The sequence below is a fragment of the Miniopterus schreibersii genome, assembly GCF_964146895.1.
Source record: "Miniopterus schreibersii genome assembly, chromosome: 8".
Lineage (NCBI taxonomy): Eukaryota > Metazoa > Chordata > Mammalia > Chiroptera > Miniopteridae > Miniopterus > Miniopterus schreibersii.
This window is the reverse complement of record NC_138109.1, coordinates 14,669,187-14,684,908: the sequence shown is the minus strand read 5'-3', so window position 1 is coordinate 14,684,908 and position 15,722 is coordinate 14,669,187. Positions and strand designations below refer to the sequence as shown.

The 15,722-nt window shown below is 46.8% G+C and overlaps 1 protein-coding gene across 6 annotated transcripts; it reads right to left on the bottom strand.

Moving 5' to 3' along the window:
- Positions 1 to 900: 900 nt before the first annotated feature.
- PIGV (phosphatidylinositol glycan anchor biosynthesis class V) lies at positions 901 to 14,559 on the bottom strand. Of its 6 annotated transcripts, XM_081143702.1 has the most exons (6): positions 14,431 to 14,512; positions 13,418 to 13,501; positions 11,038 to 11,171; positions 7,227 to 7,320; positions 6,199 to 6,599; positions 901 to 4,647 (listed from the first exon to the last, which is right to left on the bottom strand). In XM_081143702.1, the coding sequence occupies exons 3-6, from the start codon at positions 11,113 to 11,115 to the stop codon at positions 4,366 to 4,368; spliced, it is 855 nt and encodes a 284-aa protein (XP_080999828.1). In that variant the 5' UTR covers positions 11,116 to 11,171; positions 13,418 to 13,501; positions 14,431 to 14,512; the 3' UTR covers positions 901 to 4,365. The 6 variants fall into 6 exon arrangements, with proteins under 6 accessions (XP_080999828.1, XP_080999826.1, XP_080999824.1 ...); XM_081143700.1 differs by having other exon boundaries at positions 6,199 to 7,320; positions 14,487 to 14,559; XM_081143698.1 differs by having other exon boundaries at positions 6,199 to 7,320.
- Between the last annotated feature and the right edge of the window lie 1,163 nt (positions 14,560 to 15,722).

Below are 15,722 nucleotides of genomic sequence, written 5' to 3'. Positions count from 1 at the left end.
CCTATTTTAGAGATGAGAAAATAGGTTTAGAGAAGTTGAGTCTCTTGCCCAAGGTCTTATAGACCCTCCCTCTCTCTCTACACTTTTCCTTTTGACAATCAAACCCAATCTCATGGCTGCTGTAATATGTCTGGTTGGATGGCTCCCTGACCCTTCTCCTTGTCTCCAGTTCCACATTTCCTGGCATATGAATGTGCTGATAGCATTGTTAACTCAACATGTCCAAATGCAGCTATTCCCTTAGTACTGTTCTAAACACTTTTCAATTAATTCCCACAACAAGCCTATGTATGAGACAGATGTCTGTATTCACATCTATGTGCTAAAGTGTTACCCACATTTTACAGATTAATAAACTGAGTCTTAGAGACTCAGTATCTGGCTTATGTTTACACAACTAGTAAACATAACTAGTACACAGTAGAGTTAGGCTTGGGGCTGATTTCAAGGCCTAGTTCTCAATAATGACAATACCTCAGTTCCACTCAAACTAAGCTCTCTTCCTGTCCTGTTCCATTTCCTGCGTCCTATACTCATTCTCTGCCCTTAACTTTCAAATCCTACCTGTCCTTCAAAGTCTAGCTCAAAGGCATTTCTCTATGAAGCCTTTACAGGTATTCCAAGCTGGAAGGTATCTCCACCTTGTTTGAATTTACAGAGTACTTACTCTGTACCTCACTTACCTTTTCCTACACATATGAATAAAGCTTTAATTCATCCTCATCATAAAAAGTTCAAGCACAGAGATACAGAGTATCTCTTAATTCCCCAGAATTGATGTTTCTATCTTGATTAATGTTTCTGTGTATCTGCTAGAAACTCTATGAGATAATTATTTGAGAAAGGGAGGCATAGTGAGTAATCTTTATTCCCCTAAAGTAGAAATAAACAATTGCTGAATCAACCAACTTCAAATCCCTTGAGCTTGCACACATTACATTTAAAAAAATATGTCTTTATTGATTTCAGAGAGAGGAAGGGAGAGGTAGAGCGAGAGAAACATGAATGATGAGAGAGTCGCTAATCCACTGGGGACTGAGCCCGCAACCACGGGGCATGTGCCCTGACCGGGAATCAAACCATGATCTATCTCCTGGATCATAGGTCGATGCTCAACCGCTGAGCCATGCTGGCCGGGCACATACATTACATTTTTAGATGAAGGTGAGAGGGTCTGTTCAAGAAAAGGAGTGACTTCCCTCCCCCCCCAAGGGGACTGGTAAAGACATGTCAAACATTCCCTCTCCTCCCACCTTCATTAAAGAAGAAAAAAAGCATAGACTTCTAGGTACATGAAGCTCTGGTTTCTGTTTTAGCTGTGTCTTAGAAGGAAATTACTTTTCTCTGAAATTGTAGACGCCCAACCCAGCTGCAGCATTGTTAGACCTCAGGGTAAACAGGAAGCTTCCTGCCTTAGGCCCTTCATGTCCTTCTCCCAGACTATTAAAAGACTGTTAATAGGATGGTAAAAGGACAGCTGCTGGCCATAAAATCAGCCCATTCCTTAGATCCTTAGAGAACAGCAACTCCATCCCACCAAGGTCAAAGAGAAAACTGTGTTGTCTCCAGGTCACACCAGGTGCGTCCACCTATCTGGGGTCCTCGGTGCTCTCTTCTATGATCAATTGTAACCATAATGGTCTTTGCTAGATACCAGAGTGATTTAGTTGAGAAGATGACATTCCCATTTATAGGGTCTCTGGTCCTTGAAATTACTTGTTGCTGGAGGTGATGAGATCTAGTGTAAAGGTTAAGCTGAAACTGCCAGAGCAGTGAAATCACTCCCCACCATGTGGAGTCTGAGTCACCTCTTCCAGTAGGGGACCAATCATTCCTGATTATCCCCCAAGAAGAGGCAAAGAGGAGAAAGCATGAGAGCAGAGTCTAGTGCTCCTACTTTTGCAACGAAGAGCTGAAATAGGACCTCAGCTCTTCCTGAACACAGGGTGGAAGTCCCTGGATTTGCAGCCGTTGATGAGGGAGGGAGGGAACAATTTCTGCCAAGTGGAAGGACACTAGGGCAGGGATGATCTTTTGCCAAGAAGGGCACTTGGGTGTCTTGGCAGAAGGCAGAGGGCTGCCCCAATCTGTGTGTACATTTTCAGAAGCATTTGACTCTGGACCAAATTCTCTCAGCTGTGCGAAAGCTGGGGTAATGGATGGGAAATGCTTATTGGCCAGGCTGATTAGAGAAGCTCCAACAGAGGGTGCTGGGTCTCAGCCAGGAGCTTCCCTTCAGCTGGCAAGTTTAACTTTCTGTCATGGTCAGAGGGAGTGTGTCAAAATTCCAATTCTCAGGGCTCTCGAGAGCTGCTTATGATTAACCATTTATTTTGAAGTTTCTGCTTGTTGGGATTTTTTGCTCAAATGGGGAATGAATGGTGATGATGCAGAACCTCTTACTTGGCTCAAAGAATGTAAAATTATTTAATGATCCTACTACCATTAAAGTGATGGGCTCATAACCAAATGGGGCCAGTCAGATACCATTTTACTCAACCTTGGATTTACCTACAATTTATTAATTCATGCTGCCATGTTGGCTCCTCTGACCCATGTCTACCAATCAAGCAAGCACAGGCACTTGGGCATGGCAGGCAAACCAGTGACCGCTTTGACCACTTAGTTGCCTGGTATAGGTTTACCCATGCAGGACCAAGGGCCTACTTGCCAGGTGCCACTGCATTCCCACATTCAAAGAAAAGCTCACTTAAGTTACTCCTCAGAGTTGCACCCAAGGAGGGGGGAGAGTTTCTTCTAAGTGCTGAAAGTAGAACTGAATATTTTCTCTTAAAATTACGTTTGAGCCTCTACATAAGCATTTAGAATGGGATGATTCCATTGTTAAAGGCAGCTCTGAAGATTTTAGAAAAGGGACCTACAAGAAAAATTTCCCCCAACCCCTAGATCCCCTTATGGGGTAATATCGTTTCCCCCAGTTTCAGAGGAGGTACGCCGGCTCTGAAAACTCTCCCAAGGTCACACGGCTGGTAAGTGGGTTTTACTGAGAGGACCAGAATCCGGGTCTCCTGCTTCCTTGGGCAATGCCCTTCTTATGACTTTTCCCCCCAAGTAATTTGTATTATTTTTTAAAAGGTAATTGATTGCTTGTATAACCAAAAGTTGTTTAATCTGAATACCTTTGTAAGAGTTTTCATATAAAAAAATGAACAAATCATTTAAAAAGATAATCAGAAACAATGTCCCATTTAGAAAAGAAGGTCCCACTTTACTTACTACTGCCACTGCACTGTTCAGGCCTCTGCCATCATGTGTGGACTATTACCAGCCTGTTAGCTAGAACCTTTGAGAAAATTTACATTTATTTATTATATATATATTTATATATTTTTAAAAATTGATTTTGAGAGAGGGGAAGGGGGGCAGAGAAAGAAAGAAACAATGATTTGTTGTTCCACCTATCTATGCACTCACTGGTTGATCTTTTTTTTTTTAAATCCTCACCTGAGGATATATATATATATATATTTTAATGTTTTTATTGATTTGAGAGAGGAAGGGAAAGGGAGAGATAGAAACACCGATGAGAGAGAAACATCGATCAACAGCCTCCTGCATACCCCCTACTGGGGATCGAGCCTGCAACCCAGGCATGTACCCTGACCAGGAATTGAACCAGCAACCTCTTGGTGCATAGGTCGATGCTCAATTCACTGAGCCACATCGCAGGGCCTAAGGATATTCCATTGCTTTTTCAGAGAGAGGGAGGGGGAGGGAGGGAGAAACATCAATGTGACAGAGACACATTGATTGGTTGTCTCCTGCATGTGCCCTGACCAGGGCCAGGGATTGAGCCTGCAACCAACGTACATACCCTTGGCCACAATCAAACCCGAGACTCTTCAGTCTGCGGGCCGATGCTCTAACCACTGAGCCAAACTGGCTAGGGCTCATTGGTTGATTCTTGTATGTGCCTTGCCTGGGGATTAAACCCAAAACCTTGGTGCATTGGGACGACGCTCCAACCAACTGAGCTACCCAGCCAGGGCTGATGAAATTTATATTTAAATCATTTCCATTTAAATTTACATGTGGGTCAGTGTAAGTTTAAGACTTATCTCTGCTGTGCTTGGTTGAAAAGACAGATCTAGGTATGCTTTAGACTTGGAATAAGATTTTTTTCACTTACTGCAAAAATAGTTACTACTCTAAAATTTTCCATAGCCAGGACCATTAGGGGCTCTCTAGTGGCTCACACTCCTCCCATTCCTAACCAACCTTCAAACAGAGAGGTTCCAATGGACAGAGTAAGGATCCCGAGGCAGCGCAGGCAGTGCATTTAAGTATTTGTACTTTCAGATCCCTGGTTAAGTTGGCTTCAAGTCTGTCCCCTGAGGTTCCAGGTCATGTCCAAGGCAGGAAGTTGCAATGTAGGAGTAGTCCCAGGAGCCAGTAAGTCAGGAAGTAGCCTAGAATGCATCGTGTGACTAGAGAACACATTTTCCAGTTGTACAACAGTCCCATGATAGAATTTCTGGGGACCTTTTGTCCTGATGGGGAGTCTCCTGCAAAAGGCTTCCAAGGCACAGTCTCTAGGGATCTCAGCAGTGGCTCTTGATCCTGAAGCAAGTGAGCTGGAAACCAGTATACAATAGGAGTGGAGGAGCCCAAAAACCTGGTGAGAACCTGGAAATCATAAGAGAGGGGAAACCCACACATTTATTGGAATGTCACTGCCTCAAATTGGACCAGCCTGGGGCTTCCCTGCTGCTGGGTGAACTATAACTCCATGACTAGAAATGTATTATACTAGACACAAAATTTAGTAGAGCTTAGGATCTGCCTTATAAAGCTGTGTGTGATACTAGCCAAGTGACCTCAATGTTACAAATAAACATAGCTACAGACTAATTACCACAATAATGGGTCAATCAATACAAAAATCTCTGCGGGGTCCAATTTTACCCCGGGGCCTGGACTCTATAAACGCTAGGCTATGGTGTGGGGCTTTGGGAACCTAAGGTGGTTCCCCTATCCTGTGGGGATGGCAAAGCAGAGGGAAAGGGGGCAGAGGATGCTATGGTTCAACATGCTCCCTTCTAAGGGAATTCAGAGACAAATGGCCTCCCTCATCAAGGCTAAGCTTTGCTGGCACTCCCTCTACTAGCTAACCCAGCTATAAACACAGAACGCTGGCTTCTGTTTCCCGAGCCTCTTATTCACACAGCTCAGAAAACTTTACGAACAGCCAATGTGTGCCTCTGAGAGGCAGAAACTGCTAAGGAGTGGCCAGCATGGAGACCAAAAGACTTCCTTGGGATTAAGTTGAAACAGGCCACAGCCAGGAACAAAAAAAAAAATCAAACGATCAAACCTTTCCCATCCCTTTCTATCCCACCCGCACCCCAAACACTGCACAAGATGTTTCCTCTGAAAACTGAGCACTCGCTCAGAGTATCTCAGAAAGTCAACTATCACGTTGACATTTTGGGTATAACTATGTATTAGGGGGAAGTCCCAGAGGTATTATCTGTGCTGATTCCTATTTCTCAGTCAAATCAGGTCCTGTCACAACTCTCGTCTTTGCACACATCCTTCATTTGCCCAGAATGTTCTTCCTTTGCTTCTTAGGTGGAATTCCTTATTTTTTACAACCTGGCCAAAATCTGATGCCCTCCTTCAGTCAGCTACTTTTGCCCTCTGTACTTCCACAATACCTTGTCTCAAAACAGCAAGTCCTCTCCCATCCCACAGTGCTATAATTTTATCTGTTAAATGTCTGTCTCCCATTTCTATCATGAGACCCACTAGGGCAGGAATCTTATCTTGCTCATGTTCCATCTTCAGTGGTCTGACCCAGGTCTAGCAAAAACAAAGCCCCCACATAGTTGTTGAATAAATAATACAGGCACAGCCTGGCCAGTGTGACTCAGTTGGTTGAGTGTTGGCCCATGTACCAAGAGGTCACCGGTTTGATTCCTGGTCAGAACACATGCCTGGGGTTTTGGGCTCGATACCCAGTAGGGGGCGTGCAGGAGCATCTCATTGATGCTTCTATCTCTCTCTTCCTCTCTCTCTAAAATCAATAAAAACATACTTAAAATAAATACATACATACATACATACATAAATTAGGCACAGATCACTCAAATGGGAGAAGTTCGTCATCTTCCCCATTCCTGGCCCAGGGGTTCTGCCTATATTCGCATCCTTTCCCCAGCCAGGAACCCACCTCACCTGAACGTGCATGCACAAACTACCAAACAGCAGCAGTGCCACAGCGTGAACCAGGTACACAAATACCCGAGGACTGAGGAATCCGGGGTCAGGCTTCTCTAGGGTCTCAATGTTCTTGTTCCTTCGCATCCCAAGTGTGAGGCAGAGCCAAGGGTGGGTGGTCACATATGTCCAAGTTGCCCAGGCAACCAGTATAGCCACTGGTACAGCCAGCAGAAAATTGGGCACCTGTTTAAGCTCATAGTATCTCAAAAAGCCAACATTCCAGTAGATATCCTGGATATAGCTGTATATTAGGGGAAGTCCCCAGGAGCACCAAGGTGGCTTGTTTCCCTCTGCAATCCGGTAGCCCTTGTCCATAGCTAACTGCAGCAAGGGCTTAGGGATGGAGTGGGCTGAGCCTGGCAGACAGAACTGGGTGTAGGCATAATACTGAAAGAGGGCAAAGGGAAGGCCAAGTGTAAGCATGGACAGGGACACAGAGCCCACCAGCTTCAAGAACTGTCTGAGAGGATTCAGCACCATGAAAGAAGAGAAAAAGCCTTGGCACTGAGAATGCACGAGAAAGCCAACGTTGACCAGCCCATTGGAGCGTACACCAGTGGCAAGGGCAAAGAGGAGTCCACTAGTCCAGCTTCGGCCCCTTTCCAGCTGCCCCATGGCAGTGAATGTCAGGAGGGCAAACAAAGCTTCTGAGTAACCAGCGGCCAGGAAGACATTGGCAGGGCTGAGGCAGAAAAGTAGTGCTCCATAAAAGGCCTGGCGGGGACAGTGCAAAACCAGACAGCCCAGGTCGTGAAGTGCAACTGCAGCCAGGATAGAGAACAAGGAATTGAACAATGCTACTGAGATTAACAGGCAACTCCGTAGGCTCAGTAACCCCCGCAGGGGTCTCAGCAATTCAGTCCCCACCAAAAGGGCCAGGGGGAAACCAGGGAAGAAGGCAAAGTTGTGCTCATACAGGTAGCCATGCTCAGCAATGAAGAGAAAGTGTTCAGCATCCCAATGAGACAGGCCACCCAGGAGACCTTCCACAAGTTGGTCCACAGAACCTGAAGGGGCAAGGCGAGGAGGAGAGAAGGCTTCTGCATGATGATCTGGGATGATGGCATTGAAGAGAGCCTGTGGGATGAAGGAGAACCAGGATTTTGGTTGAGCAACTGGAAGAAAATATTATTTAATAAAATTAAGAACAGATTTGTTGGGGGAATCAGTCAGTTTTGGACTGGTTAAGTTTGCATTGGACATTCCAGAGCAGAGGTCAATGAGGCAGTGAGATATATGAGTCTGAAAGTCAGAAGAGTGATCAGGGCTAGAGATATAAATTTGGGAGTCATAAGTACGTGGGCGGTATTTAAAGGTATCATACTGAATGAGAGCACTAGGATGTACAGATAGAGATCCAAGGACTGGGCCCTGGACACATCAACATTTAGTGACTTGAAAGAGGGTTAGGATCCAGCAGTGAAGATAAAGAAGGAAAAGTCAGGTGCACCCCCCTTCCTGAGAGCACCCCTGTGCCCTTTCCCTTCCCCCTTTTCCCCCACAGGTGTGCATCTCCTAAACTCTAAGGGAACCCATGAGACTTGCAACCAGGGGAGCAATAGCAGTGGGCAGTTCGTCCTGGGCTAACTCTCTGAACTTGTCTCCAAGGTCCCCTTTTCTCTGATTTCTCAGAGAGCCAAAGCAGCTCCGCCTAGGCTCATTTCTTTTCTATAACATTTCTAGAGAGCCAAAGCAGCCCCAACTAGGATTGAAGAGTTGCTTCTTTTATCCTAAGCCCTTCCTTGTTTAACTGTCCCCAGCTTTAATAAATGTGCTTTCGAAATCATAAAAAAAAATAAGGAATAGTCAGTGAGGTAGGGGGAAAACCAGAAGAGCATGGTGTCTTAGAGCCAAGTGAAGCAAGGGAGTGATCAGTTTTGTTAAATGCTACCAATAGGTCCACTAAGTTGGGGACTGAAAACTGACCACTAGATTTAGCAATGTGAAGGTCACTGGTGACTTTGACAAGAACTATTTCAGTGGGGTGGAGGAGAGAGAAGATTGCCTATACTGGGTTCAACAGCAAAGGGGAGAAGGGAGATAGTGCATACAGACAACTATTTGGAGGAGGCTGGCTATAAAGGGGAGCAGAGAAATGGGGTATAGTAGGTGAATGACAATGTGTGGGATCGAGAAATCTTTTTTTTTAAGGTGGGAGATAAGTATTTGTTTGTCAGTGGGAATAATCCAGTGGAAAGGAAAAGAGTACGCAAGAAAGATAACAGAGAACTGCTGGAGCAGGCAAAAGGGGACAGAATCCAGAATCTGCTGCACAGGTGGAGGAGTGAGCCTTGGAGAGCAGGAGAGACAGCTCACCCAACCTTCCGCAGTGGAGGCACAGAGGTGAAGATGCAGGAATGCTGACGGATGTGGTGCTAGCATTCAGAAAGTCGCTTCTGATTGCTCCTATTTTTCTAAGTTTTCACTCAGGAAAGCAATTTGGGGAAAAGATGTTAGAGACTTGAGTAAAGACTAACACATGTAAAATAAGTCACCTATGATATTAGTTCTCAAAACAGGCCGTGCACTGGAATCACCCAGGTAGTTTTAAAAATACTGATGCCTGGGTTCCTCCCCCAGTTAATGATTTAACTGGTATGGGTTACAGCTTGGGCACTGAGATTGTTTTAATGCGCCCCCAGGTGATTCTGATGTGCAGAAAAATGGCGCGCGTGCGTGCGTGCGTGCGCGCGGGTGTGTGTGTGTGTGTGAATGGACCAGGGAAATACACTAACACTGCCAGGTATTGCTAAGGACTCAGTTGGGTTAATGATCTTGAATAAAAGGAAACTAGTTGCTACAGCTGTGTGTTTTACTCTGGGCAGATGCAAGCATGAAATGGACAGAGAACTGAATTTAACCAAGGTTGGACAGAGGGAGAATGGAGCAAGTGAGTTGTGTGGGTATGCATGATGGAGCATAAAATCTAAGCTAGGAAGAAGTGGAGCGGAAACCCTGAGGTGGGTGAGAGTCAAAGAAACAGTGGTAGGATCAATGGATTATAAATCCTGAGGGGTTGGAAGACTCATTAGAGCTGGGGTACTAGAGGCGGTGAGCTGAAAAGATAGGAAATAGTGGCCACATATATCAGCTTTATTCAAATTACCAAGAAATCAACAATTGTGCTGGAAAGTGAATCAGGATCTAAAACTTTCAATGAATGAGAAGGAATGAGCTGTCATTAACACAGATGACAGCAACAATGAAGGGCAACTGGCAATATAGCCTGATGGCATGAGCTTTAAAACTGGAAGGGGTGGCACAATGGGAGAAATAAAGAAATAGCATTATTGTTAAATATCTTTTTGCCCCATTAGATTGTCAGTTACTTAAGGGAAAAGAGACTATGACTTATTTATTTTCAAAATACGTTTTCAGAGAAAGTAAGGGAAGGAGAGAGAGAAATAGAAACATAGTAAGAGAGAATCATCAATTGGCTGCCTCCTGCATGCTCCCCACTGGGGATCAAGCCTGCAACCCGGGCATGTGCCCTGACCGGGAATCGAACTGTGACCTCCTGGTTCATGGATCGATGTTCAACCACTGAGCCACACTGGCCAGGCAAAGACCATGGTTTTTATACTCGCCACCTAGCACAGTTCATGGAACAGAGTAGGCACCTAATAAACTTTTGGTGGTTGAATGAACAGTCTAGAAAACATCCTTGTTTCCAAATCACCATCTGAATTAGAACCCAGCTGTCCTGGTTCCCTATCCCAGATGCAATTCACAGTACTGCTCCATTGGTTCTGCCAATGACTCAGCTGATACTGGTTCAAAAGTATCGAGTCAGTTTCTCCAGCCTGGCACCAGGAGTATAAACCCATTTTTAAGGCTCTTTCTCTTTTTGGTCAGTTTTTTTGGTAATCAGGCCACTTCAAACAGTGAAAACAAATGGGACAGGTGTGACAGAGATAACAGCCCCAGTCTCCATGTTGAAGATGCTTTTAACTAAACCTGGGAGCCAGCAGAGCCTGCTATTCCTCCGATAGTACGGGATAAGAGAGGAAAGGAGATTTCCACACCACAAAGGAACCAGCTATGAGCCTCAGAGATAATGAAGCTTGTGATAAAAGGCACAAATAATTATGCTAATATAACATACCAAGAGTGTTGACTACATTCACCAACACATACTAAGGACCTACTAAGCACTGGGCACTGTGCTAGGCACTGGATATAATTCATACATATATAAAATTTGATTAAAATATGTATAAGGACAGCCTTGGAGGGGAAAGGGAGTTTTGCAAAAGTGCAAATGCATTCTGAGGGCTGTATGTGGGAGAGGCAGCAAGGGGAGACACGTGGGAGAAGAGCAGGAGACACAACTGACTAAATGAATATACACAGATGGCCCCAGAACAGTGCCACCTCTTTCCCACTCAACTGACTGACATAGTGCTCAGTCTCCATTTAGGGGATCCAGAGCAATGCCTTGAGCTGTCACACCCTAATGGCATTTCTGGTTACAGGACATCATGATCTGTTGGAAAGATCCCGAGTTCAGAAGTTAGAAAACCCGGGGTGTGATTCTGGCCCTTCTCTAACTTCCTGTGTGACTTTAGGGAAGTTCTTTAACCTTTCTGGGCCTCTGCTGCTTCATGTGTAAAACAAGGGATTAAAGACCATTCCTGAGTCCTGCCCACTTTTCAGCTACGAAGCCTAAGTGTCTATGGTTCCAACCACATGGAGGAGCACACCTGGGAGGTGAAAAAAAGAGGGGGACTATTCTTAGTGTCTATCCCAGTCATGCGGAAACGGCATGTTCAGGACAAAAGATCAGAGACTGACCTGCAGCACCAGCGTCAGGACCCGGCAGCTGACAGCAAACCTCAGCACCTCTTTCCGGGATGGGTCCAGGGGCCACATCCTCTCACCACAGGAATTCAGGGGTGTTGCTGCCAGGACTGAGCTCCCTCAGGCTTCTAAACTCCAAAACCCAAGAGGGAAATGTCACACATGAGCTGAAAGTAAATTCTTGAAAGCATTCTTCACAGGAGACTCCCCCTTCAGCATTACTAGGCAAATTTAACCACTTAACTTCCCGGATGAAGGAAAAGCATCTCGAAGGCAGATGTCATTTGGTGTCACTCTGAGGCACTATATACTTGTTGGGAAAGTTCCACACAGATAGGCATGAAATTGGAAAGCTAAATTCACAGAAAATCTTTTAAAAGCCTGTTGAGTGCCCTGTACGCAGGAACTAAAGACCTAGGTTCCAGTCCTGGCTCTGTCACTCACAAGTTCTCATTTAGTCCTTCTGAACCTCAGTGTTTATGTATAAAATGAGATCAGATTATTTTGCCCATCTCGCAAAACTGTCATGATGGTGAAATGGACCAAAGTGTGAAGAAGTACTACTACATCTATATTGTGGTTGCTATTATTTGGTGTGTGCCCTTTTCCTCTTGCCCAGAATAATAAACTAGGTCCCAAACCAGAGTCCCAAAAATGGGGCATAGAACTGAACTGGAAGACCATAATGACTACACACTCTAGCTTAGCTCTCTGATGTGTGCTCAACTGGTCTGTTAAATTAAGTGGAGAAGGAAAAGAAAACCACCACTTGGCAGACTTGAGCCAGCTCACATTGCTAAAACAAACTTAGGGGGAAGACAGAATTGACTACTAGGGATGGAGAAGACTTATTTCCCATCTCTTTGTTGGAATGGCAGCAATGTACAAACAATTGTAAAGCCATTCTAAGGCAAGGAATGCACTTCAAGGCTTTTTTATAAAAAAAATTTCTTGGGCTAAAAGAAGTAGCAATGGCTCCTACAGAACTAATCTAGGAAATCAGAAGGAAGGGCAAGAGCACTAGAGGCAACTCCTTGATTTGGTGTTCTTGCTCCCAAACACCCACTGAGTTCCTGATTTGTGTCGAGGCTCCATCCCTAAAGGGAAAAAAATCTTTAAACTGAGAAATTAAAACAGGGAGGGCTGGGATACTTTTCTTTCTTCTCTTATCTGGCTAATACTTACCGAACCTTTAGGTATAGCTGGTCTGGAATTCCTCTCTGACCTTCACCAGACTATGTGATATGCTCTCACTGCACTCTGCTGTGTGGTCTTTTATTGCTGTTGCTTAATTAAGTTGCTTAGGAGGACAGGGACTTTGCTCTGTCTTGTTCACAGCTATATCCCCAGGACCTAGCACATAGACAGACATTTTAAGCCTGTGTTCTGATTGAGTGGAAGTGGCAAGAACAGGAGGAGCATCACTAGGTCATGGGCTCTGGGTATAAAATCACTGCTCCAGCCCAGCTGCTGTTGCTTAGTGGTTGAGCCTCAACCCATGAACCAAGAGGCCACTGGTTCGATTCCCAGTCAGGGCACATGCCAGGGTTGTGGGCTTGATCCCCAGAAGGGGATGTGCAGGAGGCAGCCGATGGATGCTTCTCTCTCATTGGTGTTTCTCTCTCTCCTTCCCTCTCCCTGCCTCTCTTAAAAAAATCAATAAAAACATATATATACACACACATATATATATTTAAAACATGTCTTTATTGATTTCAGAGAGAGGAGAGAGAGAGAGAGAAAGAGAGAAACATCAATGATGAGAGAGTCACTGATCAGCTGCCTCCTGCATGCCCCTCACTGGGGATGGAGCCTGCAACCCGGGTATCTGCCCTGACCAGGAATTGAACCTCAATTTCCTGAATCATAGGTCAATACTCAACCACTGAGCCATGCCTGCCAGGAAAAACATATATTTTTTAAAATCACTGCTCCAAGTATTCCTCTCACCATACTCCTGTTAAGAGGAAGACTACAAAGTCACAGAAGCCATAGGAAAATAAAATTTCTCCAGAAAGGGAGCAAGATCGGCCAATAGCAACAGTACTTATCCTCAGCACAAGGGGGCGCCTGCTGCTTACTCCATCACCAGGAAGCGAGGAGGAAGGGAGCGGCCACCAACGCCACACCGGTTTGCTCATCAAAATTCAGTTCAAAGGCAAGCTTTTGAAAACCCGAGAGCGGAGGTAGTTTGTGAATCTACCCAACATTTCCAACATCTGACTCGCTGAACCGAGAGGAATCGTAGAAACAGGCATAGCCAACCTCACATGGCCGCTGGTTCTCTATTCTTGGGGTGATTTCACTTTTTCCGCTTCTTTAGTTCCCACCCACATGCATAAGAGAAGTTAGAAACGGAAAGCACTTAACCCACCTCTGCCTCTTCACCAGGCTGCCATTCTTCCTTCCTCTCTCCAGAGTCAAGCTCTAGCCCCAGCGACCACAGGAGACTTGTAGCCTACACGTAGTTTACAGTTAAACCAAGTAAAAACAAAATAAAGCCAGTGAGTTCTCCCTCTCAGCTATCTGCCAGCCTCACTTCCCAACAACCCCTTTGCCAAATCATTCTCTCTTAACTGGCAGGACAGAGAGCTACGAGTTTTACTCTATTTTCCCGTGAGATAAACATGCCCCAGAGTGCTGAGTAATAAAAATCTCCATAGTTTCTACATCAGAGATCTCATTAGACCCTGCGAGGCCCGGATTAATTACCATCGCCAGTTTATAGATATGGAAACTGAGTCTCACCAAGGCTATATTTAAAGAGAATGTCATTTTTAAAATTCTGAAACCTCATGGTCTTCCCACCAGGCCTCATCCGGGCGAAAGGGGGATGCGCTCTTTCTGAGACAGGATTACAACCCAGGCCTCTACCCGGCTGGATTTGGGAGGCCTGGGCTGTAATCTTGTTGGGCGTGCCGAGAGCAAGGAGGGCCCGATCTGAGAACACAGGGAAGCCTGCGGAATTGGAGCCCTGGAGCCTCTGGGTGAGACGAACATCATCTGTGAGGTGGGAAAATCGCTCTAACCAAGGGTCCTCAAGGCCAGAGAAGCCTTGCTGGTCGTCGCGAGCCAGGGACCACCTTCTGCCAGCCCAGCCGCGTCTAAAGCCCGTTCTAGCCGGCTTCTTTCACACACAGTCCCAAGCTGGGATCGGGCATCTCTTCTCCCCAAAGGGCCCAGGGGGTGTTTTCGAGGGGGCCGACAGGGCCAGGCCCGGCCGCAGGGCCGGAAGGCAGGGGAGGGCGGGAGACCAAAAAGGAAGAGGCGGCACCCGAGGCCGCTATGGCGGAGGGGAGGGGCTCCCCGCTTCTCCGCGGCCTCCACCTCCTTTCCTTCCGCCTCCGTTAGACAATTTTCCTCCCCCAAGAACTTCAGGGCACCCACGCTGGCGCCGAGTCCCCAGCGTCAGCCCGTTGCGACCTCCCAGGCGGGGCCCGAACCTCAGCTCTTCCATCCGGGACCCGAGCGAGCGGCGCCTGCGCACTGGCTCCGCCGACGGCTGCTCCGCCCCGCTCCTGCCCGAACTCCGAGCTGCTCCGCCCCCTCCGCGGCGGCCATGATGACTCCGGGCAAGTGGGGCGGGGACGGCGGAGCCCCTCAACTCCGCGCCTCGTGTCCGGTCACCCTCCCGCCTGGGTGGCACACCTGGAGACTTCCCTCCTGCACCGCTCTCTCCTCAAGCCCCTCCCCCGCCTTTAGTTAGTCCCCCGGGGCTGCTGTCTCAGAGTCGGTGTTCTTGCCCCAGCTCCGTCCGGCGAGCGTCCACTGAGTTCCCGAAGAATGTCAAGGCTCTTGGAGTTGGGCTGCCCCGCGGCCTCGATCTCTTCACAGAAGCCAGAGCAGCACTTTCCCTGCTGTCAGGCAACAACAGCTCAGCACAGGGCCTGGCACATAATAGGTGTTCTCTGAATAGGAAGAAAAGCCTTCTTGGGGTTTCTGTGGCCAGCAGCGGCACCCTGCGTCTTGGGTGTGAAGAAAGTGGGGGATTCCCCCTGACTTTCCTCTCCTCCACCTACTAGGGCCCTTCTGTCCTACTTCAATCCTCAGCCCCACCTCAGGCGGCTGAGAATGGTGAAGGAAACTCAAGAGAACACCCCCCGGGGCTCCTCTCGCCCTCCTCACTCGAGCAGTTTCTCTCGTAGGAAGTGGGGTCGAAAAAGAAGAAAAAAAGAAGCAACTCAACATAACCGTCTGTTAGGGAGGAGCGGCCAGTTGGTAGCCCTGTAACGGAAACTGTTAGAAAAACTCTGCACCCTACTTAGAGGAAACAGATAATAAATCCTTCTCCGTTGGTGGATTTCTTGTTTCTGAGGATTCCAGAGACTTCTGTGGTTTCAGTTATCTGCCTCCAAACGAAGCCAGGGGCTGGGTTAGCTTCAGGCCACAGCACTGGATGAGGGAGGGGTTTATCTTCAGCAACAGCTACTCGTGTGGGTGGGAACAAAGGAGATGGTTGCTATCTCTCCGGCAAAAAACACACAAACTAGCCCAGATCAGTTCTGTGGGGGCCAGGGACTGTATCTTTTGATTCTTTGTAACTCATTTCAGGCCTTGGGACCTAAACTGCCCTTCAGGTATTTTTTGTGTATAAGGTGGATAAAGTATAAATCACATTTTAGTTGTGCATTGGAGGAGACGGGGGGGGGGGGGGGGGGGGGGGGGGGGGGGGGGGAATG